Source organism: Cyprinus carpio, chromosome B1, assembly GCF_018340385.1.
Source record: "Cyprinus carpio isolate SPL01 chromosome B1, ASM1834038v1, whole genome shotgun sequence".
Taxonomy (NCBI): domain Eukaryota; kingdom Metazoa; phylum Chordata; class Actinopteri; order Cypriniformes; family Cyprinidae; genus Cyprinus; species Cyprinus carpio.
The window spans coordinates 7438876-7464212 of record NC_056597.1 but is presented as its reverse complement, the minus strand read 5'-3'; the positions used below and the strand labels follow the sequence as shown (position 1 = coordinate 7464212).

General features: G+C 36.1%; 1 protein-coding gene across 1 annotated transcript; it reads right to left on the bottom strand.

Annotated features, from left to right (window-relative positions):
• Positions 1–3895: 3895 nt before the first annotated feature.
• sts (steroid sulfatase (microsomal), isozyme S) lies at positions 3896–21293 on the bottom strand. The gene is made up of 10 exons (XM_042716429.1): positions 21136–21293; positions 20430–20589; positions 19928–20049; positions 19404–19526; positions 11749–12163; positions 9029–9165; positions 7188–7325; positions 6872–7031; positions 6470–6591; positions 3896–5419 (listed from the first exon to the last, which is right to left on the bottom strand). Exons 2-10 carry the CDS (start codon positions 20579–20581, stop codon positions 5031–5033), a joined length of 1758 nt encoding a protein of 585 aa, XP_042572363.1. The 5' UTR covers positions 20582–20589; positions 21136–21293; the 3' UTR covers positions 3896–5030.
• Positions 21294–25337: the final 4044 nt, after the last annotated feature.

Sequence of the window (25337 nt, the reverse complement as noted above, 5' to 3'; positions counted from 1 at the left end):
TGGACTTGCAAGATTTCAAATGGGCTGTTTTCAAATTCATGCATTTTAATCTGCGATACACAGAACGTCCAACCAAGTCTGGTATTACATCTGTCGCTTTGCTATAAGCATAGTTTTACCTGTTTCTCCTCATTCATATCCCTCTAATGTGTGAATATCAGTGGTCCCGTGTGACAACAACATACCTAGAATGAGCGGTAAAAGTTGTGTGGTGCCAGGCGCGGTGAATGGTCCTCTTTATGGTCCACGTGGACACTGGCCTTGTCAGACAGTGTGGCGTTAATGATAATTTTGGGCTAAACTGCCAGAGGCTGAAAGTGGTTACAGGAAAATCACATAAAAACAAAGGAGCCGTGTTAAAGCCTGACTCAAATTAACAGCAGTTAATGTCAATGCAGAGGACAGAGCTGACTATATCTGCTTCACCACTCAGATAAAATGTGAATCTGACTGTCTGAGTAATACACATTGGCAGTGTATAGCAGAAACACGTCAATGAGGAATCAAAGGTCAAAAACTGTAGAATTGCTTCTTACCCTTGTGAAAAACAAGTAAAATGTATTTATATAGCACCTTTCACAGACGAGGAGTCACAAGTTAAATACCAGCTGTACAAATACCACCAAATCGCACAAAAAATTGCTTCCAGACCATATTGTTAGTTAAAAGCTTGTCCAAAAAGATATGTCTTTAGGTGTTTTTAAAAAGATTCTACAGAACCCATAGTTCCCAATGATAAGGGTAGATAGTTCCAAAGCCTTGGAGCCATGACACAGAAAGCACGGTCACATCTTGTCTTAAGATGTTTTGGGAATAGTTAAAAGGTCTAAGCCAGAAGACCTCAAAGTCCGGCCAGGTGAGTTTGCATGTTATAGATCCTGGATATAAGAGGATGCCTGGCCATGCAGGGCTCTATAAGAAACAACCAAAATTTTTAAATGCACTCTAAAATCAATGGGAAGCCAATGCAGGGCCTTAAGCATGGGAGTAATGTGCGACCTCCTGCTGGTCCTAGTCAAAAGCCTAGCAGCCGCATTCTGTCCAACTTGTAATCTATCCAAATGTACAGAATATTGCAATAGTCTAACCGTGTAGTGATAAATGCATGAACAAGCATCTCTATCTCTTTTTTTGAAACCATAGATCTAATCTTAGCAATGTTTCTAAGATGGAAAAACACAAAAGAAACTACAGATAACAGAACTACAGATAACAATTTAAGTGTAATAAAAGCAGTGTTGGGAAGGTTACTTTGGAAATGTAATACTGTAGGTTACAGATTACAAGTTACCCTATTTAAAATGTAATAAATTTCAGTTACTTTTTTTTAATTACAATATAATTTAGCCCGGCCCACACAAAATCAGACTTTAGCAATTCTTTTTACCTTGAGATCATTCTGAGGTTAAATACTGATTTAAAATCATAAGATATAGTTTAATAGCTATGACACTCTTTTTGAAATCAAATCTTTGCAAAGCTATGGTGGGAAACACTGGCATCTACAATGCCTTGAAAAAAACTATAAACCATATGCATAGACCCAAATAGGAAATAAAACAATTGTAACATAAGCATGCTTCCTATTCTGTGTCCTAAACTCCTGAAACATTGGGGTCTCATGTTTTAGAGCAGTCAATGCAATTTGGGAAAAACAAAAAAGAAGAAATATATTAAATCTGTATGTGTGATTTTGTAATTATGTTACATGTAAGTTACTCCCCAACACTGATTAAAAGTGCACTAAAAGTGTACTTCAAATCTTAAAACTATATCAAACAAACAAACAAACAACAACAACAACAACAAAAGTTTACTTTACATTGAAGACAGACACCATCAGACCTCATACCATATTTATGCAGATTATATACAGCTTTATCTTCCAGTGCATCCTATAACTAAAATTAGGCACTTGTGTTTGGAATGTGGACATTATTTTTGACACAGCTCCCAAATTTGATAAACAGATAAATTCAGTTGTTAAGTCAGCATTTTTTTCAGCTTAGGATGATTGCTAAAATAAAACCTTTTCTTTCTTTTAAGGATCTGGAAACTGTTATTCATGCATTTATTTCAACACGATTGGACTATTGTAATTCAGTGTATTTAAGGATCACTCCGTCTTGTTTATCTTGTCTCCAGATGGTCCAAAATGCTGCGGCCAGACTTTTAACAGAGACCAGAAAGAGAGAAAGTATCACTCCAGTTTGATTAGTTAGCATTGGCTTAATATGAAGTTCCTATCAAGCACCATCTTACCTGTCTGATCTCCTCTCGTACCATAAGACTAACGGGCCTTTAAGATCATTAAATACTTTATTGTTGCCAGTAACCTATAGCTGTGGAATAATTTGCCATTGTATGTAAGATCTGCCTTTTTAAATCATTATTTAAGACTTGATCTGGAGTAACTGCTGTATACAATTGTGTGATTTTACTTTTGTAATAAATTTGTTATTTGTTTTATATTGTTATTGGTTTTATGTATTTATTTAATCTTTTGTACAGCACTTTGGTCGGCTCTGTCATTATTAAATTTGCTACATAAATCAATAAAACTAAACTACTAAACATGTCCTTTGAACAGATGAGACCAAGTGGAGATGTTTGGCCGTAATGCATAGCGTCATGTTTGGTGAAAGCACCATACCAAAAGTCAAGCATGCTGGTGGAGGGGGTGATGATTTTGGGCTTGTTTTGTAGCCACAGTCATTAAGACAAACATGAACTCCTCTGTATACCAAAGTATTCTAGAGTCAAATGTGAGGCCATCCATCCATAACTGGGTCATGCAAAAGGACAATGATTCTAAGCACAACAGCAAATCTAAAACAGAATAATGTGGGAGACTGATGAAGTCATACAGAAAAGGATTATTTATTAAGTTATGTTAAATTACGTTATTGCTGCTAAAAGTGGATCTACAGGCAACTAAATCATAGGGTGTCCTTAGTTTGTCACCCATGGCTTTTCCATATTTGCTTTATTTTTTTGCTAAGTAAATAATGACATGGTGTGATGTCATGTGTTTTTATTCAGGTTTTATTTTCCAAATTTTAAGACCTGCCAAGGCCCAGATGATTTTTTATTTTGTCCTAATACAGAAAACCATGGAATTTTATAGGGTGTCCTTTCTTTCTTTCCTTTTTTTTTTTTTTAAGAAGCTGCTTTACATTTACGTTTTCTAAAAAAGTTATTATAAATAAAGTTTCTATAGGTTTTAGAAACCTATCCTTAAGCAGAGCACATGTTCCCTTTTGGTGCCTTTGATCATTTAAGCCAAGCCGACCTCCCATAATGCAACTGACTGATCTCTCCCCTCTGCAAAAGTGGTCGGAAAATCAGAATGATTGAACTTGTCTATTTTGACATAGGCCCAGATCGTTTTCGGTTTGAGCAGCCCCATGGTTCAATCGCTTTCAATGCTCCCCTGGGTACCGCCATCTGCTCTTTTAGCTATCTTTAAAAGTCAGTATCTGTTCACATAAAAGTAATGCAGTTAAGAAGATATGCTGTAAAAGCAGTCAAAATGTTTTCAAATTCCATTCAGAAAGATGCTAGCAAGAGATACTTGATCATATGTCAAGTAACACCCACTTGAAATAATTTTAAGAATTTTAAGAACTGGACTCATTTTCTTTTTTTTTTTTCAGGACTGTGGATAATCATGAAATCTTGAGGAAATTATGTGTGGAACTATCAAATGGTAAACATCAGTTAAGGATTAAAAGCTCACAGAGTTGACACTCTTAAATATGAAAATTTACCTCATGCAAATGACTATCAATATCTGATTAGCAAATATATTAAATATTCCAGAAACAGTGATAAATACATCAAGCCTTAAAGTACAGCATTATACCAATAAATATCACATCTGGCTCTTAAAAAATTAGGCAAAACATATTTTTATTTCCTGATACAGACCATTTTAATGTGATGAGATTAGTGTAATGAACATGATGTTGAGAGCGTGGAGAGCCTCTTATGGCTGGCAAAAATTGTAAACCATTCAGTGCAGCCTGATTAGTCACAAAAATAAGCAAAACAGATTGGATACCAAAAATACCACCAAAAAAAAAAAAAAAAAAAAAACCTTAGAGCACCAAAGCCTGTAAAAGGCATTACGGGTATTGAGTCATTACCGGTTGCAGGCTAGATCAAAGCTTATGAGCATAAAGGTAGTAATTACTGCTTCACAAAATCCCTGACCGTACAGTGTTCATTCAGGATGATGTATCTGCAGACTAGGAGGAATACAGAACTCAGAACAGAGAACCTGGCTGTGCTTACAACACTATTGCAAATGACCTTAGATGTGCTATCTTGAGTCAGATTTGGCTAGAAAATGTTTTGTTTTTCCTTTCCTTTACTTCTCATTCTTTTAAACCTGTATGGGCTATTATGGTTCTTTATATTTTTTACAATGAAATTGCATTACAATTCAGTTAAGTCAGCCAAATTTTGGTAACATTTGCAGACAAAAACTGACCATTGTCTGCCGTCATTAGATTAGCGATGTATTAAGCACAGATCACGCAGAAGTCGATTTTAAATCAAGCAATTTTTGTGGCGAACATGCCAAACTGATTGAACCCATTTTCTTGCCCCTGCAAAATTGCCAATTGTGTGGAAATTACAGCATTTTGTCCACAAATTTCTCTGAACAATATTAAATGGGACCGCACTTTAACATTAGTATTTCAGTTGTAGGGACAGTTCACCCAAAAATTTTAACTGCCATCTTTACTCACCCTGATTTCGATCCAAATCTGTATGACTTTCTTTTTTCTGTTTAGCATAAAAGAAGATATAGAACAGAAGTCAATGAAGTCAAAACTGTTTGGTTACCAGTTTTCTTCTTTAGTGAACCAAAATACCTTCTTTTGTACCTGGAGAGAAATTAAGTCATACAGGTTTGTGACAACATGATTTTTCTTTTTTTTTTTTCTTTTTTTTATGAACTATCCTTTTAAGTATTACATGCCCTTCTTGTGCATTAAAGCCATTGGATTCTGAGTACCTGACTATTCTTTTTGAAGCTCATTTCGTAGCTTTTCTATCTGATGATCTCGTTCACATGTGCACAGCTGACTGAGAGAGGAGCAGCAGGGCTGGAGCCAAGGCTTCCATACTATTTGCAGAGGAGAAACCTGTACTGGGACAGGCTTCAGACTCTCTGCATGACGGCTTACTGCTGCCCTTATGACCTCCAGAACTGAGTAGAACTGGGGCTCAGTGTCTGGACTCAGGGGGGTGCTTTCTGTCGGGTCTTTCGACAGGTCATAAAGCAGCGGAGGGTCATGGAATGTGACGTATGGCTTGATGCAGAGGCAGATATGAGTTTGGAAGCAGGCTGAGCTGTTCTCTGGGTAGAAGTCAGGGGTAAAGAAAAAGGCCTTCCAGATTGCGTTACCTGGAAAAACAGGAAATCTAGCTTTCAAAATGTAAACAATCAGCCATCACCTTTATCTATACATTTCTCAATCATTTACAGTGAAAAATCTTATCTTATCTAATCTTATCTACCCATTCAAATATGTGTGTGTGTGGGGGGGGGGGGTATCTTAGTGCTGTAAAGTTGTTTAACTTGCATCCAAAATAAAAAGTTTGTGTTTACATAATGTTATCATGTGCGCTTTATCCATAAAGCAACTTTATCTTTTTAGTTGTAATCTATTTGTACACAATACATACATTATCTAGACTTCAATTAACATGTTGAAGAGCAACACTGAGCAATGTGGACTTCATATACTACTCAACTAATATACTACTGAAATTAAATAACTCAAATTGTCAAAACAGTTGTTAACATGTTACAATAGCTGTCCTTAATTAACCTTAGTTAATGGCTTAACTAGCATTAACTAACATTGAGCAATACATTTGTTACAGTATTTATGAATCTTTGTTAATTTTTGTTAGTTAACAAAAACACCTATTCATTTCATGCAAGCTCAGGCTCATTAAATAATATAAACAGATACAAGTTTCGATAAGTACATGTTGAAATTAACATTAACTATGTTAGTTAAATGTTAACTAAGGAATAGTTCACCCAAATATGAAAACATTGTCATCATTTACTTACCTCATAACCCTTATGTTGTTCCAAACCTCCATAAGTTTCTTTCTTATGCTAAACACATGGGAAAGAAGATATTCTGAAGAACCAAACAGTTGTTGGCCCCTTTTGACTTCCAGAGCATGGAACAAAATGCTATGGAAGTCAATGGGGACCATCAACTGTTTGATTACCAGCATACTTCAAAATAGCTTATTTTATGTTCAACATAAAAAAAGAAACTCATACAGGCTTAGAATGACACGAGAGTGAGTAAATGATGACAAAATTTTCATTTTGGGGGAACTATTCCTTTAACTAAGAAAGTTTATTGTAAAGTGTTACCAAATAGCTGTCCGTTACAACCCATCACAAGAGTGTATTAAAATTAGCACTCACTGTTTGGTGGGTGCCATCTGACAGCATTCAGCTGGGCGTTGCAGTAATGAAACATAAATTCATGTTCAGAACGCTCCACTTGCCCTTGCAACAGAGGCAAGAGATCATGACCATCAATGACTCTGTAATGGAAACAAGTTGTGATGCACTGCAATTACTAGTCTAGTTATTGAGTCTATTTAGCAGTACAATAATACAAAACATCATTATTCTAAACTAATGAGCTACCGGGGATACGTTTATCTTACAAAGTGCCTGAAAACAAATTCTAATCTACTGACTTCTGTATATCCCAATATTTCAATCTACCTCTAGATTAGTTGCATCTATTGTATCTGCATCTGTTGTCTCAGTAACTAGATCTTGACTGGCAGATCTTGTTGCTAGGCGACAGGTTCTCACCTGTCGCTGGGTTTGGAAACACCAGCTAAATTCAGCACTGTGGGGAAAATATCCATGTTGCTAGTGGGCTCATCAATGACCTTCCCTGCAGGTAAGACACCTGGCCAACAAAGAATCCCCGGGATCCGAATCCCACCTTCCCAGTTAGTTGACTTGCCAGCTGCTCGAGAGACAGCAAAGGATGCGAAACTGCATATTATTACTGATCACCTCATATTTAACACTGAAAATAATGCTGAAATGTGATCCTTTGTCCATGAGGGTTGGTAAACTAGCTCTCAGATCTTTTCTAAGGACAAATCCTCAGACAGAATACCTTTGTATATGCCGCTATAACCCCCATGCATCTCTCCGTGGATGGAAATCTCTTCCAGGTGAGGCCCCTGATCTGAAGTCATGTACACCAGTGTGTTTTCCTTCAAGTTTAAGCGCTCCAAAGTCTGCATGATCTGACCTAAGAATGACAACAAGACTGTGAGAAGTCAGATTGACAATTAGATCAATATTAAAATACTAAAACCAACCTGGTGCTACATTTGGCTATAACTACTGGAAAAGTTACATCTTCCAGTGCAATGCAGTACTCTATTGATTTTTACCAAAATTCTCACTACGGTAGAAACTATTGCAGTTCATTTACACGAAACACACACTTTACATAACTTACAACTGAAAACACCACAAGCATTTTATCACGGTCCAACAAGCAGAAATACAGAGAAATAAAGAGTACTCTGAATACACTTGATTACATTGATTACATTGCCTTTAGTTGTGACTGTCTACAGATCTAGTTCTCTTCTTTAACTGTAATTGGCATTTTTTTCAATATTTAAAGGGACAGTTCATAATTTACCCTCATGTACATTCCAAACCTGTATGTTTCCTTTTTTACAATTTTGTAACTAAGCCTTTTTGATTAAATTTCTCATAATATCTAATTTTATGTACTACAGAAGACCGAAAGTCATGCAGGTTTGAAATGAAATGAAGATGAGTAAATGACGACAGAATTTTTCATTTCTGGGTGAACTATTATTATGTTTCCTTTAGGAAATGCAAATTTAGTTTCACGAGTTCACATTTACATATAATTATCTGAAGGGAGGAGATGGAGCAGTGAAGTGATGCTGATATACCGTCGATGGACAGAGGTAAGTCTGCTGTATTTGTACCTCTTGGTGTTTTGAGTGCGCTCCTCTTGTGTTAATTAGGCTAGGTATCTGTATAGCTACCTATATAGGCTAGTTTAATGCTTGAATAATGCAAGACAAATAAATAGCGGCTAGACAAAAATTTCTTTAAAATATCTTGTTACCTCCAAAACTTAAAATGTTCAATCCAATTATCTGGTTACCAGCTTGCGGTTTGCAACGGACAGAAAAATCAATTAATTCCTTCTGCTTATTCTCCCGAACACTCAAGTATGACTAAGAGAACTGTCCTTCGCTTTAAAAGAGTGATGACAGTATGCCTTCAGTGCTATAAACAATGTCCCTGTATTAGATTTTTTCATAGATATTTTTAGAAACCATTCATTGTGCCCTTTTAAGAGACACACTCATTGGTTTATGATGAATTCTTTCTGGGCTCATCTGCCTCAGAAGATAAATTTAGCAAATACGATAAGTATACCTTAATTAAAGGCAAAATACAGCAGAAACAAGTAGTACAGTAAGAGATAATGGCTTATTAACAATACTTTCCTGTAAAACCAAAATGCCATTTATTGTACTCACTTTTAATTATCACCATATTATTGTCTTAAGTGTTGATTTTTCGAAATTGAGATTTATACATCATCTGAAAGCTGAATAAATAAGCTTTCCATTGATGTATGGTTTCTGACAATGTATATATCGGACAATATTTAGCAGAGATACAACTATTTGAATATCTGGAGAATACTGAGAAAATCGCCTTTGAAATTGTCCAAATTAATTCTTAGCAATGCATATTACTAATCAAAAATTAAGTTTTGATATATTTAAAAAATATATTCATGGAACATGATCTTTACTTAAAATCCTAATGATTTTTGGCATAAAAGAAAAATCCATCATTTTGACCCATACAATGTTTTTTTGGCTATTGCTAAAAATATACCCCACCCCAGCGACTTATTATTAACGTGACAAGTCAAAAGTCATTCAGTACCTACACTCCAGTCTACCTCCATGACAGCATCACCATAGAGGCCGTGCTGACTTCTTCCCCTGAAGAGAGGAGATGCAAATAGTCCAGTGTGGACTTGGAGGAATGAGAAGAAGAGCAAGAATGGCCTCTCTGAATTCCTGTTTAAAAAAAAAAAAAAAAAAAAAAAAACCTTCAATGTTCAATCTTTACATTGCCATTAGACCAAAACAAAGCACATAATTTCAGTGTTGTGTTATGCCATCAGATCAAGGATTACAGCATGGCTGTAAGGGATTTGCTTTTATGTGAGTTTATCACAAGGCTTTGTTTTACATTAAAGGGGTCCTATTATGCTTTTTCACTTTTTCAACTTGTAAGCTTGTAATGTCGCTGTTTGATACGGTGGCCAAAGAAGGGCAAAACAGATTACAATTATGAAAACAAAATAAATTACAAAGGCAAATGCAAATCTAAAAAACAAAATAACAACTCAGAAAACATTATAACAAATCAGAAAACACATTGACAAATCCGAAAACAAAACAACAAGTCAGAAAACACAACGACAAATCAGACAAACCGGAAGAGGTAGGTATTGTTTGAGGCAGCGCCATTGGTTTGGGATAACTCACCACTGACTGGACGAGACATCTGTCAAAGTATACAGAAATGACCAGCCGAAAAATAGCAGAGTCGTGGTAGAAAGTTCGGAGAATACAAAGTTTGCGAGTATAAGAGGCAGCAGGTGCACAGCATTCATTGATGCTTTCACTGAGGTGACCCGGCAGCTCAGCAGTGGTACAGCAACTGTGGTGAAGGGACGTAACCAAGACGTTCCCTTTCAGTCGGTCACTTTCGACGTCACGTCGGTGATGACCAACAAATTGGGATCCCTACCAACACGCCACAGGTGCTGCCCCCTCCAGTGCTCTGTGTAGGCCTCCTGATCCTTCCTATAAGGCAGACGATAGGAGCAAGCAAAATCGCTAGCCTGACATCCCGGGGCTATTTAGATTTTTTCAGTCAGGCTACCAAAATGTATCACCACTCTGCTTGATGGGGTATCTCAAATGCAGATCTCTTGCGGTTCCTTAAAATCTCCTAAAGTGAGTAGTATCAAATACGTTAAATGGTATAATAAATGTCTTAATTATAATTTCAAGAGGTCTTACAGTTGGGGACAGAAAGACAAGAGTCGCGATACAGCTGGATTACACTTCAAAAGACAATGATGTCATTTAATAGTCAAAACACGGCGCAGATGTCTTTATTTGAATATATCTTAAGGGAACAGACTATCCTCAGAAACATGTCGTTGGCATTTTTATTTTTATTTTATCTATAATTCCTGATAAAGATGTGTTTATGAGCACGGAGCTGCTTTGTGTGCATCCGTTACCAGGGAAACCGCAATATTTCTGCGCTCCTAAATCGCCACCTCGTTGCAGTGAATGAATCTGCATTTCCAACAAGCCTTTCTTGCTGTTTATGGTCAGATCTAAGCAAATATCAACTCATGTTTTTACACAGCAAACACAGAGTTGTAAATTTGAAAGAAGTGCCTTCTAAAAATATAAACAATTAAGACAATATTTATACATTTTAAATTGACATCATAATTTATATGCTTGATTTATCCCTTTACATAAAAATGGTCTAAAGGATGAAATGCTGTTGTATAAGATTTTTGTTTTTGTGAAAAGCTGTATCTGAACTGTAAATCATGCAATTTCATGGCTCAATACTGTATGTTATCATAGACATTGTCCAACACCACTCATACGGTGTTCATTTTACTTGTGCAACTCTAAAAATGGGTCATAAATTGCCTTAAATTTATTTATTTTTTAATTCTGCAGATACCCTGTAAATAGTGAAATAAAACTAATGGGTCATTGTTTTCCTTGATTTTGTTTTTTTTGATATTTTTTATTTGTTCGCTCTTATGTGTTCAATCTCATATGACTTTCTTTCTTCCATGGAACGTAAAATGACAAATTTTAAAGAATTGTACTAGTCATTCTTTTCCACACAATGAATTTGGTTCAAAACTTCAAAAAGGACTACGGAAGCAAAGGTAATATTATTGTATTAGTGGTGTGTTTTATTTTGATTTCATTTCAAATTTTATGTATTCTTGAGATATTGTATGATGTTATATTATGATAAATTACACTTTTATGCTTTTGTGTCCTTTTTGAAGCTTGAAAGCCTTAAGGCTGGAATACACAACATGACATTTGCAGTGATTTGCAGCTTGGAAGAGTCAGCAACCACACTGCAGATATTGGTCAGTCACAGTTGACAGATTTCACAGAAAATCAAAGTATATAATGTGCACAGTTATTTCAAATAAATTTCAAGCAGATATTTTGACATTTTTGAGTTTGTAGAGTAGATTTTGTTTTTCAAAACAGCGTAAAATACCGCTAATGTGTGATCCTCAGTCAGTGTATGATGCCCAGTTTTTCCCTATAACCACTTCCAAGTGTATGATTTTGAGTGTTTTAATCTTTTCCCACTTTAGTTTTGTAGTGATTCTAGCATTTAGTTGAGTGATTATTTAATGAATAATGCAGAGGCTTAAGCAAGACCTTCATTTTCAATATAGACCTTTCAAAATGGATTGACAATTTCCCTTTATACTGTATTAATTCAGTCATTGCATTTGTTAAGCTCAAAGCGAGTCCCTGAAAAAAGCTTTTCACACTTTAATATTACGATAAAATGTGGACACATACCTTTCCAGAAACTCTATGGCTTCACTGGTCATCCTTTGTGTGAGGTTTTCTGATGTATATGGTTGCTCCACAATCTCTGGCCCTCGCATGACAAAACAATTTAGATTGGGGAATGTGTACACCAACACACCAAAGACACTCACCACTACCCCTACCAGGACCAGAAAACTAAAAACTACCCTCCTGGTCACAGTTATCATCCCTTTAATATGAAGTAACGCCAGGGAAACTAGACCAATACTAATGGCCTTGTATGGGATGTAACCATGGACGAAATATAGAACAGAGCCATGTCCAGGCTGGCAGTCCCGAAGGTGCGTCATAATGGTGCCATAGAAGTAGTCAAAGCCATGAGAGTTAGGATGGTGGCAGTGGTCAGCACTGTCTTCACAGTTGAGACCCAAATGCCATTTCCCTAAAAAAAAAAAGTTTATAAAAATCAGCAATTGATGTGATGACTGGCAAACCATAACAATAAAGCAGGGATCCCCAAATCATAGACCTTGAGGTCCACTTTCCTGCAGAGTTTAGCTCTAACCCTAATCAAACACACCTAAACAAAATAATCAATGACTTCAGGATCATTAGAAAATCACAGGTAGGTGAGTTTGATTAGGGTTGGAGCTAAACTCTGCAGGAAAGTGGATCTCGCGAGCCAGATTTGAGGATTCATGCAATAAAGGAAAAATATAAAAATAAATTAAAAAGGAATTAGAACTGAATGTTTGTCCTCCTAACATTTGTTCAATATCACCATGGAAAATGTTCAGTGCAGTCTGAACCTCTGTGTGCTTATCAAATCACAAAATGCTGCTAAATAAATAAGTCTGTACTCTGCATCTTAGAACGAAGCGGGTCACTGTGTTAATTTACACTGATGTAGTTTATGATCCAGTGTTTTCAGCGTTTCACTGTGAACTTCATCTGTGCATGTGCTACCAGTTAAAAACATATGGTATTTGGGATGGCACCCCACACCTGGTTCACTTAAAAGGGTCATACGATGTTGCCAAAAAGAACATTATTTTGTGTATTTGGTATAATGAAATGTGTTTACGGGGATTAAGGTTAAAAAAACACATTATCTTCCACATAATGTACATTATTGTTTCTATGCTCCGCCTTTCTGAAACGCGTCATTTTTTTTTACAAAGCTCATCGGTCTGAAAAGCGAGGTCTGCTCTGATTGGCCAGCTATCCAGTGCTTTGTGATTGGGCGAATGCACACTTCAATGCACTTTGAATGGAACATATACTTTCGCTTCGAACTGGGATCATGGCGGAATATCCTGTGATGTCCACTTCGGAGGGCACTTACATTCAAATAGAACAAACATCTGAAGCCATAAGAGAAACATACAAAATGTGCAGAGCAGGGGGTGCGAGGACTGGAATCGAGAACTGCTGCTCTACACTGCACTAAGAGCTTGTAACACTCCAAAGAGAAAGGAAAACTTGAAATCACATCATATGACCCCTTTAACTTTCCAAGTCAAAACAGAAGTTTTATAAACACAGAATCTTTAAAGACTCCCTGCAGTTTTCTGCTAAAAGCATGAGGGTTTAACTCTTGCAAGTGAAGAAATTAATAATTTTTTTTACGTATTGTTATTTTATTGATATAAAGTACTTTTGGTAACACTTTACAATAAGGTTCCATTTGTTAACATTAGTTAATGCGTTCATAACTAACAATGAGAAAGACATTTGTTACTGTATTTATTCATTTTTGTTAACAGTCAATAAAAATACAACTGTTCATTGTTAGTTCATGTTCAAGTCCATTAAATTATGTTACCACCATGTTACAGATACCACCTTTCATTTTAATAATACAAAAGTAAATGGTGAAATTAACTTTGACTAAGATTAATAAATACTTTAGAAGTATTTTTCATTGTAAACTTATGTTGACAAATGGTGACCAACTATTACATAGCAGTTTATTTTTTTTTTATGTGATATTATTAATATTATTAGTAATATAATTTTTTTTCTTAGAAATAATTGTTTGTAGATAATATAGACTGAGACATTATCATAACAGTCCACAAAACTGACCACTTTAAAATCCAAGTAAAAAACAAAATTCCGTCAAATTGGTAACTGAAAAGAGAATGCACTTCTTAAATTTTGCTCCCAAAGTGCTCCAGATCGATGCATGGACTTCCATATATTCTGCCACATCTGTAAATCTATATCTGTCTTGCTTTATTTGTCTCACCAATTGGTTCACATTTTTTCACAGACATTTACCTGCAAACGACAAATTTCCTAGGTTTGACTGAGATACAGGACTCACAAATATCAAACATTAGTTTTTGGGCTTTCACTTGCCCCTTGGGTATTACAGGAGGCTTTGAGAAATGTCAGTTTTAGAGTTTCTGCTTATTTAGACAATCTGCTTCTCTGCACTCCCTCTCAGAATGAGGAAGGGACACGCAGATTCCTTCAGAATGTGCCATAGTCTGTTGGGCCTAATGGTTTGGACATGGGCTGTTATTCTCCTGGGGTTTTTGCAAAACCTGGGTTTGGATGGCAACAGAACATTTGTGTGCCCACCCTTACCTCAACTGGCAGCTGATAGGTTCTTCAGCTTGCATGCAGGGCTCCTCATTTCTAAAAACTGTAAGCTAATTAGGTCCTGTTTCACTGAGAAAAGTCGATAAACATGAACACTAATTCGCTGAGGTGCTGCGTTTGAGGGCAGAGAAGTGAAGGGCTTACGGCCCCCATAATTTTAAAGGACACATAAATTACCTTGAATTATTCTTCCTGTTTTTTTTTTTTTTTTGGCTTTGAAACTCACTTTCTCTGAAAATGCTGCATTTTGGTCAGATCAGACAACACTACAGTGTTGGCATGCATAAATCAGCAGGAGGACACCCACACGTCACAGCTGAGTGGAGGAGTGCACGTTCCCATTCATTATATGCAACTCTAATCAACTGCTGAATTAAGTGTGCAAGAGATATGGATGTGTCATTTTATGAAGGATGCAAATCGTCTAAAAACCACTAAACCCATTCTCGGATCTAACTGTGATTTTGAAAACAGTCCCTCAGCCCCCTTTTGAATTAATCGAATTTTGAATTCCCTAAATGGAAAAGTTATTTTGTTTAATGGATGGTGAGTTTGTAATGTTTATTGTATATTGATTTGGAAAGGTTTGCTTGTATTTTGTTCTTTATTTTTTGCATCTTTTAGTCCCTTAAGCCGAATACACATTTGTCCCTGAGGTGAGCCAGTAATTTTTTATTTCCTCATCTGTACAGCGGCTAACTTTTCATCCAGTGGTATATCACACAATATCACTGATTTTTGAGACACAAGACAACATAAACTACATAAGTGAATAAACAAACAAACAAATAAATCAATTAGACAATCAATCATGGAATTATTTTGGATTATTGAGTTAAACATGTTCAGAGGTTTTGGTGAAACCTCCTGCTTATTCCCTTTTCCCACAAAATGTGCTTTACTTGCCATTATGTCAACATATGGCATTCATATCTGCTTGTTTATCTAATATTTATTATAAATATTGACAAAACTGTAAGCATATAAATTAGCAAATAAATTTTTAAAAAGAACTAATCAAAAGTGACAGTTTTACAAAATAAATAAATAAAATACTGTTCTTTTGAACATTCTATTCATTGCAGAATCAAGGTTCCACAAAAATATAAAGCGGCACAACTGTTTTCAATATTGTTGATAACAAGAAATGTTACTTGAGCAGCAAATCCGCATATTAGAATTTTTTTCTGATTTCTTGTGTGATGCTGAATACTGAAGTAATGGATGCTGAAAATTCTGTTTTGCATCACAGGAATACATTACATTTTAAAATATATTCGAACAGGAAACAGTTATTTAATTTCCAATAATATTTCACAATTTTACTGTAGTTTTGAACAAGTAAATGCAGTCTTAGTTAAATAAGATATTAAATAAGCTTAAAGAACCCAATGTTTTGAACAGCATGTTTCATAAATATTTACAATATGCATCTCTAGATTTCTATCAGTCTTGACGAGCTTTGTCTATAGGAAGTATAAATTATAGTCTGAGAACAGAGGTTTTCAGTAATCATTTTGATTAATAAAATAATACAATAAAATGGTTTGTGTGTGTGTGTGTGTGTGAGAGAGAGAGAGAGAGAGATAAGACCACTCCATTACTAATCTTGGATTATTTTAAAAGGGGAAATGTTGCTATTTTCAAATCCTGTGACAAGTAAATTTATTAACATCTTTTGTTCCATGTCCCAAGAATCAGTGATACAAAATTATAGTATGAGCTTGCAACCCCAGGAGAGCTTAAGCAATCAATCGACATCATAGATGCCATTTAAAAGGTTACTTCACCCCAAAATGAAAATTTGTTATTGTCAATTACTCACCCGCATGTCGTTCCAAACCCGTAAGACTTCCGTTCATCTTCGGAACATAAATTAAGATATTTTTTATACATTCTGAGAGCTCTCTGACTAGGGATGGGCGAAATGGGCTTTAAAATGTATCATGATAATTTCTGATATTTATTGCGATAACGATATCAATGACGATAATTTAGGGAATCCTGTTTTTTTTAGAGAAAAGTATTATATTTCCTATTTTTAACCAAAATAGGGTGTTGTGAGCAGTACAGTCGTGGCCAAAAGTTTTGAGAATTACATAAATATTGGAAATTGGAAAAGTTGCTGTTTAAGTTTTTATAATAGCAATTTGCATATACTCCAGAATGTTATGAAGAGTGATCAGATGAATTGCATAGTCCTTCTTTGGCATGAAAATTAACTTAATCCCAAAAAAACCTTTCCACTGCATTTCATTGCTGTCATTAAAGGACCTGCTGAGATCATTTCAGTAATCATCTTGTTAACTCAGGTGAGAATGTTGACGAGCACAAGGCTGGAGATCATTATGCCAGGCTGATTGGGTTAGAATGGCAGACGTGACAGGTTAAAAGGAGGGTGATGCTTGAAATTATTGTTCTTCCATTGTTAACCATGGTGACCTGCAAAGAAACGCGTGCAGCCATCATTGCGTTGCATAAAAATGGCTTCACAGGCAAGGATATTGTGGCTACTAAGATTGCACCTAAATCAACAATTTATAGGTTCATCAAGAACTTCAAGGAAAGAGGTTCAATTCTTGTAAAGAAGGCTTGAGGGTGTCCAAGAAAGTCCAGCAAGTGCCAGGATCGTCTCCTAAAGAGGATTCAGCTGCGGGATCGGAGTGCCACCGGTGCAGAGCTTGCTCAGGAATGGCAGCAGGCAGGTGTGTGAGCGCATCTGCACGCACAGTGAGGCGAAGACTTTTGGAAGATGGCCTGGTGTCAAGAAGGGCAGCAAAGAAGCCACTTCTCTCCAAAAAAAACATCAGGGACAGATTGATCTTCTGCAGAAAGTATAGTGAATGGACTGCTGAGGACTGTGGCAAAGTCATATTCTCAGATGAAGCCCCTTTCCGATTGTTTGGGGCATCTGGAAAAAGGCTTGTCCGGAGAAGGAAAAGGTGAGCGCTACCATCAGTCCTGTGTCATGCCAACAGTAAAGCATCCTGACACCATTCATGTGTAGGGTTGCTTCTCATCCAAGGGAGTGGGCTCACTCACAATTCTGCCCAAAAACACAGCCATGAATAAAGAATGGTACCAAAACACCCTCCAACAGCAACTTCTCCCAACAATCTAACAACAGTTTGGTGAAGAACAATGCATTTTCCAGCACGATGGAGCACCATGATAAAGCAAAAGTGATAACTAAGTGGTTGGGGACCAGAATGTTGAAATTTTGGGTCCATGGCCTGGAAACTCCCCAGATCTTAATCCCATTGAGAACTTGTGGTCAATCCTCAAGAGGCGTGGTGTGGAAACAAAAACCCACTAATTCTGACAAACTCCAAGAAGTTATTATGAAAGAATGGGTTGCTATCAGTCAGGATTTGGCCCACAAGTTGATTGAGAGCATGCCCAGTCGAATTGCAGAGGTCCTGAAAAAGAAGGGCCAACACGCAAATACTGACTCTTTGCATAAATGTCATGTAATTGTCGATAAAAGTCTTTGAAACGTATTAAGTGCTTGTAATTATATTTCAGTACATCACAGAAACAACTGAAACAAAGATCTAAAAGCAGTTTAGCAGCAAACTTTTTGAAAACTAATATTTATGTAATTCTCAAAACTTTTGGCCACGACTGTACACACGACTGTTTAATTCATACTGGAAGCCGGAGGGCGCCCTTGTGCAGAAACTCCACATATGCATAGTAGAAGTAATGCTCCAGGAAATCACTAATATGGACAGAGGTATCCAGTGATCGCTGTAGCGGAATAAAACGCAGATAGAGAAATCTTTACACAAAATACATGGTCTGTGTTCTTCAAGCAATCTTGGGTATTTGTAAATTGTATTTATAATGCAATGGTAATCGACATAGCCTTTATCACTGTATATTATGCTATAAAATAGTATGATTTCTGCCTTATTCTGATACGAAAGCACATCTGATCTCAAAAATAAGTTATTTCAAACACTCGACTATGTTATGAAGTTAATATGGAGAAAAAGCACGTCAATGAATAATATCTTTGTTGGACAACAGGTTTGTAAACGACTCATACACATGTAAAACTGTATTGCACACGTGCTACTGTAGTACATTTATTCAAGGCTCAGACCGATTTTTGTCGCACTGTACAGTGTTATCCAAACCTGTTCCAGATTGTAGAAGGAGCTGCTCAATTTCATGTTCGCCTTCCTTCACATCACTCCACACAGTCGCGCACAGAAATATGTGAACAACTAGATTTTATAATTATTATCGCGGGAAGACTAATTCTTATCGTGGGGAGAATTTTTACCGGTATATCGCAAACGATAAGATATCGCCCATCCCTACTGACGTAAACAGCTGTGTCAGCCGCACCACACAGATAAGTTTTTCTACGTTTATTTACGCTTTGATTTGAACGAAAACAACGTATCCGTGTGGTGCGGCTGACACAGAACAACATACACTGTTTGCGTTCAGTGGAACTCTCCAAAACGGCACTACGGTGACACGGAGGAGACAAATTCATTACAAATTAATTAATCAATTAATGACAAAATTTTCATTTTGGAGTGGAGTATCCCTTTAAATGCATATCCCTCCAAAGATATAAGTGCCAAGTCAGCCTGGACATCACTACACTCAATCAAGAGACTTTATAGGTTGTATAATACTACACTGCTCTGAGTAAGTCTAAAGTTTATAAATAAATGATAGAATTTATTTCATTCGATACATACAAGCTATTAAGAGATTATAGCCCAATTAATCATAAACAACAACACTGGATTATTTGAACTACAAGCTATTTGCAATATGGAGCTGTTTGCATTCCTAATGAGATATCAAATTATTTTAAGGTTAAATGCTAACTCCCATTCTCTGATAATAGTGATCTCGACAGAATTCACTCAGTCAGAACAAAAAAGAGATGTTAAGAATTGTGCAATGACAGATGACCCTTGTCATTCCTGTGACTTGTCGGTCGACCACCACATGTGTTATCATCGGCCACGCCTGACGCCTTTCCCACAGTGACATTCTTTACAAGACCCTGTTACCATATAACCAGAGTTATGTAAGTAACATACCAATTACAGCAGTAGAATAGCCTTGCCCTTTGACAGCCTTGGCAAAGGTGATTTCTTCTTGTGGAAGGCCTCCTGATGATGCAGAAAAGAGAAAAACTCCCATACGCCCATGTGCTGCCATACCTATGGCATCCAAAAAATAATAATAATAATAATAAAAATAAAAATAAAAGCAAATGTACACATGAAGTGAGAAACCTAAACCAATGTTAAAAAGACAAACTGTTTTTTGTTCTATGAACGTGCTGAATAAATGAAAAAAAAAAAATGAATCCACTGAAGTACTACTAGTACTACTAATAGTATTATAATTACATTATTATCATTACTGTTGTAATAATAATAATAATAATAATAATAATAATAATAATAATAATACCTGTCCTGTCCTTTAATTATCAGCAAATCTCTCATACAAAGAATAGTGTTTTTAACACTTTAACACTAAGTCTCAGCAATGCTTTAAAAACAGCACATATTGTTTATTTCAGCAGAACTCCATGTGCAGTAACTCCAGCACTGACCTGACCGAATCGGGTATCTGCCTGTGAGGAAGGCTGCCCTGCTGGGAGTGCAGAGTGGCGCAGCAGCTATGTGTTGGGTCAGTTTCACCCCTTCCAGGGCCAGTCTGTCAATGTTAGGCGTCCTGCGGGCCAGAACAACCACAATACAACACATTCTCATTATGTCTGTGAGAGAGATGTCTATTCACCTGGGTTCCAAATTTATGGATGCAATTATCTTTTTATTTTTTATACCGTGGCAGAAACAAGCTTCCATACAAACTTTATTCATCTTTGAAACATACTGTATATGAACCCATTAGAAGGAAAATCCAATGCAAGTCAAATTTAATGATCTTGAATCGTTCTTACACAGCATCTTCTGACACTGCTGGCTTAAGTGTACATTATTTTACATGCAGAGTAACAACTAAAACAATCCAAAAGTCATAAACGGACAGTTTGTACGGATTTCCTGGAAGAACTCTGAATAAAAGCAATAAGCTCAATTATATGAACAAACCTCAGTGTTGTGTTTCCGTAGCATCCAAGGTCTCCAATTCCTAAATCGTCCACCATCATAAAGACAAAATTAGGTTTTCTACCACTGTCTGCATCAGCAGTACAGAGAAGCAGCAGGCCAAGGGTCCAACAGATCCATGCAAAGGATTTCATTGTATACCCTGAAAGAGAAGGAAGGTAACAAAAATTGAAAACAAATAACACTGTGTACTTCAAAATGTTTAACTTCGTAATATACTACGGGGCTGATTGATCTTTCTAATAATTCAACAGCCCGTCATCAATTATTCCTTAGTATGTGTGTGTGTAAGAATATATATCAGAATTTAAATTGTATTTTAGTACTTCGGCTCATACTATTTTAATTTCAGTTATTGCCAAAATATCCAAGTTTTGTTTTTAAGTCTTTCATTTAATATTTATAATTTTTATATACACTTACAGTTTCAGTAAATAATTACAGCACTGAAAAGTTAATGTGAGCTACTGAATGGTAGTCAATAAAATTATGAGTCTATCAAATAATATATATCTCACACTACTGAGTGCAATGGCCGAGCGTGCACACTAGCCGCAACCTATAGGCTATAATCCAATATTTGCATTACTAAAGAGGCTATTGAAATGCTAAACTAGCCTATTCGATACGTTTTTTTGTACAGACTAAATACATTTTCTCCTAAAACGTTCGGTCTGCCGTGGCCTACCTGCTGCATCCAGGACGAGAGAGAAATCATTTGACTGCTGCCAGAAACATTAACATCGCTGCAGGCAGTTAATGCATAACGTGCTCTAGTTTGGTGTAAACAAACATTACGCTCACGATATAAGGAGGAAGTTGAGTGCAGAAGATCACGTGCTTCACATGTTAGATTGATTGGTCAACTGATAGAGCGGGATTTATTTTTTATAATCAGCACTTTTGACCTTTAATCTTCTGTATGTCCTCCACAACACAGCGCTTTTCATTTTCAGCTTGATTAAAATGAAGCGCTAAAATAAAACGTCCATGAAAACCCCCGAAATGTCGTGTAGCGCACTGTAGCAGCAGTGATTTACAGGACTGTTCTCTCCAACGAAACGATCTTTGGTTCCAGCTTCTGCTAACTTGTTGAGAGACCTTCCCCTGTGTTGTCAATTTGTCTTCCGCAACATGCTTAGAGATTCTAATTGTATGTTTTCAGTGAAACAGCGCCACCTCTCGTTCATATTCAATATACAAGGAAGCCAATCTTCCACTCTCTGTATCAGGATTTCTGCTGTCTACTGTTTTCATGACAGGCAAGAGATCATGCTATGACAAGCTTGTCAAAACACCGTTTGCAACCGATAATCCCGTTGCATATTAGCATAATATTTAAATTTGAACTTTTAAAGCTCAAACATCAGAGCCTGACAGAAATTGCTCTGAAATGAGCTCTTCTGAGGTTTATCTCATTGTGCTGGGATCATGTGCGTTGATGGAAAATGAACTCCCTCAGTGAAAGTGTGTTTTGGTTTGTTCTCTTTTATATTAGGCTAAGCATGTGACAGATCCCACAGATTTATTTTATACAAACACCAGCAGTCTCATGCAGTTAGCTCAAGAATATTCTGGGTTCTGCAATCAACAGCACTTGAGGCATAATGATAACTAAAATGATTAAATTACTTTTTCCTTAAACAGAGAGGGAGAAAGAGAGAACAACAACTTTACAATGCAAATATTACATACATTTTAACAAAATTTTCTTATATAAAATATAATGTATTTATAATGTTTTAATTAATTTTTTTTTATAAAGTGTAATGATTATTTGTATATTTTTATTTATTTGTATTATAAGTGCTACACTGTAACCTGCATTTATTTATTGATTTATAGGATGAATTTGTTTATTGTTTTATTGTTTTATTTATTTATTGTTTTTTTTGTAGTTTTGTTTTTGCAGAAATCAACATTATGCCATATTAGGTCTCATTTTGCAGAAATAGAAATTATGTATTATTGGGTTCCTTCTGTGGAACATCAAAGGAGATATTTATTTTTAGCCTATTATTAATACATTTCAATTCAATTCAAATTTATTTGTATAGTGCTTTTCACGATGCAAATCATTGCAAAGCAGCTTTACAGAAAATTTAAGATTCTACATTATATTTAGTAATAACTTATCAGTGGTGACTAGCTCAAGTTGATGTCCATTATAGCAAAATTTGGCAGTTTTGTATGTTGTCTGAGGTCCTCTGGGGGGTTGGCATCATCTCTTCTAAGGTCATCTCAGGTCTTTGTAAGGGCTGGATCCAGACTGAAGCTTGTGTAATTCCACGGGATGCCAACCCCGTGGCAGAAACAGAGAAGGTAATAGAGAAAATAGAGAAAATTAGTGTAGCTGCTGTTCCCAAAATAATGAAAATGTCCATTTGACCAGATGTAACTGAAGTACAAGGTTATGAGATACATAATGTCTGCAAAGAGTGTGGGTGGATCTAGTCAACTTGATGGATAAATATTATGAAGATGCCGTAGATGCTGTATTATATTATTATTATTATTATTATTATTATTATTATTATTATTATTATTATTATTATTATTATTATCTGTTTAGTAACCAACCAGCATTCTTTAAAATACCTTGTGTTCTGCAATAGAAAGAAGTTAATGCAGGTTTAGGACAACATGAGGATGAGTAAATTATAATACAATTTTTGTTTCAGGGTGAATTATTACTTTAACATGTATTAAACCCAACATTCTCATTCATTTCTGATTTCTGTCTCTCTCAGTCTGACAGACCATTGCTTTTTGTTTCTCTGTTCTATTTTGCTCTCAACCATTCTCTTTCTACACCATCTTCATAGTATTTATCCATCCAGTCGACTAGATCCACCCACACTCTTTGCAGACTACACAGCCTAGCATTTATTTTCACAGGATGCATCTAGCCTTATTAACTGCATTACTCTTCTGTTAAACTTTGAGGCCACAGGGGCTTCTGGGGGTCATTTGCTAATATTCACGCTCAAGCGCTCAGACTGTGCTGTGAGCTGCTAGCCAGCAGTTGGTGCTGAGCACACTTCACATTGAAGTACATAAAAATGAAAAAGCTAACTATGCTAAACAGCAGTAAACACCTCCAGGCCATTCTGCTGCTTTGCTTGTATGCAAATCTGGCTCCTGGCCATAAACGTGCCAGCTGCCTTTACCGTCTAACATGATTCCCTGATTAATTGTGTAGGCTAATAAAACACCATTCCCCCAGCTTGCTGCCACACATCAATGCACAAGCAGTTGTGTTGACATTATACTGTTTTACATCAATGCTTCTCACAGTGAAATGTTCTCTTTGTAGGCCTCTTGCAGCTCTGAAGCACTGACTCTAAGGTATCATTTGGAAAAAATACTGTCAATTACTTTCCCATATGAAGTGCAATCTAAATAAACAATAAATTAAATCCTAACTGCATCAAAAGCTAAAGATTTGTCTTATTCAAGTGAAAATGCTGATGCGAAGTTATTGACAGAGTGCAATGATCAGACACTGATCCCCCTTTTGAAAACTGCGGGAAGAAAGATTTGGATGAGTCTCACTAGTGTCAGCTGACATCTCACTAGTGTCACTTTACAGAGTCACTGGAGAAGCCTTCAACAGCAAGCCTGCTGTTCTTATCTGATCAGAGGACTATAGTGGGTGCATGATGGTAACACATTTTTTTTTCTTTTTTTTTCAATAGTATATACCTTATTTTTACATTTAGATTACCTTTGATGTTGTCTAATGCTCACAAAGTTATTGTTCAAAAATGCAAATCATTTAATAACACTGTAAAAATGTAATCTAGCAAATATAAAACTGAATATCCATTTGCATACTGTATAGGAGGCCTATAATATAATTCACGTTTTAATATTTTTTTTCAAACAACATTAAAAATAGTTTATTTGATCTTTTAGTGTTTTATTTGAAATTTATTGAACAAAGAAATATTTTTCAGCAAGAAAGCATTAACTGTATTACATTAAATGTAAATTATATTTTAAAGTATTCAAATAAATAATGTTGTTTTAAATTGTATTACTATTTCACAGTATTATTGATTTCACTTTTTTTTAACAAGCATTTCTACTGTATAACATTGCATACACTGGATATTATATCCAGACATTGTATGCACTGAATATTAATTTACAATTTAGAACATGAGTCACAGTGAACATTTAACTGTTTATGTTTTATACATGAACAATAAAAGGCATCATACAGTCAGTGTAACATTTTGACCAGTTGATGGCAGTATCAGCTTTCTGACATGGACAGAAATTTTGATCACTGCATAGTCTTGTCCTGTAACTGCTGACCATTTCCTGGGATCTCTAAGCTACAGTATATCATTCTGTAATAGAAGGTATGCCTATTATAGTACCTATTATATATTTCAGTAAAGAATAAAGCCTGTATGCCGTATACCTGATTTATTAAACTGAAACACTCCGCACATGCTGGCTATGGATCACTAAACAAAGAGTTGGCCATCAGAATCAGTTTTCTTCCAGAACAGAACTGAAAGCAATGCAGTATCACACAGAATGTGCACTGATGCAAGGTACACAACACAAGATCTTATTTAAAGAAGTTGCTGGGCATCACAGTGCAATTAACCTTAAGGATATTTCACACTAATGGACTTAAAAAAAAAAAAAAAATCCTTAAGGCTCCAGTGGCACACTGATTCTCAGAATTTGGATGAATTTGTCCTCAGTGCAGCTTGCAATCTGTAGAAATACGATCCAACCATTCTCTCTTTCAAAAAGACCAGATCTGCAGATAATTGTTTGCCGTTCCTCCACCACCTTCTCCAACCAGGGTCATGCCACTGTCACTCAACACATGGGGGTCTCCTATCAGCAAGAGCCCGAGGATCCTGT

What these genes read in the sequence shown, in the direction of transcription:
- sts (XM_042716429.1), bottom strand. Translation starts at nt 20,581, where the DNA reads ATGAAATCCTTTGCATGGATCTGTTGGACCCTTGGCCTGCTGCTTCTC. An exon ending in GGAGGTAGACTGGAGTGTAG is followed by an intron (nt 7,326 to 9,028) that starts GTACTGAATGAC and finishes TGTCATTCTTAG; the next exon opens with GTCAGATCATGCAGACTTTG. An exon ending in TTATAGCGGCATATACAAAG is followed by an intron (nt 7,032 to 7,187) that starts GTATTCTGTCTG and finishes TCTCTCGAGCAG; the next exon opens with CTGGCAAGTCAACTAACTGG.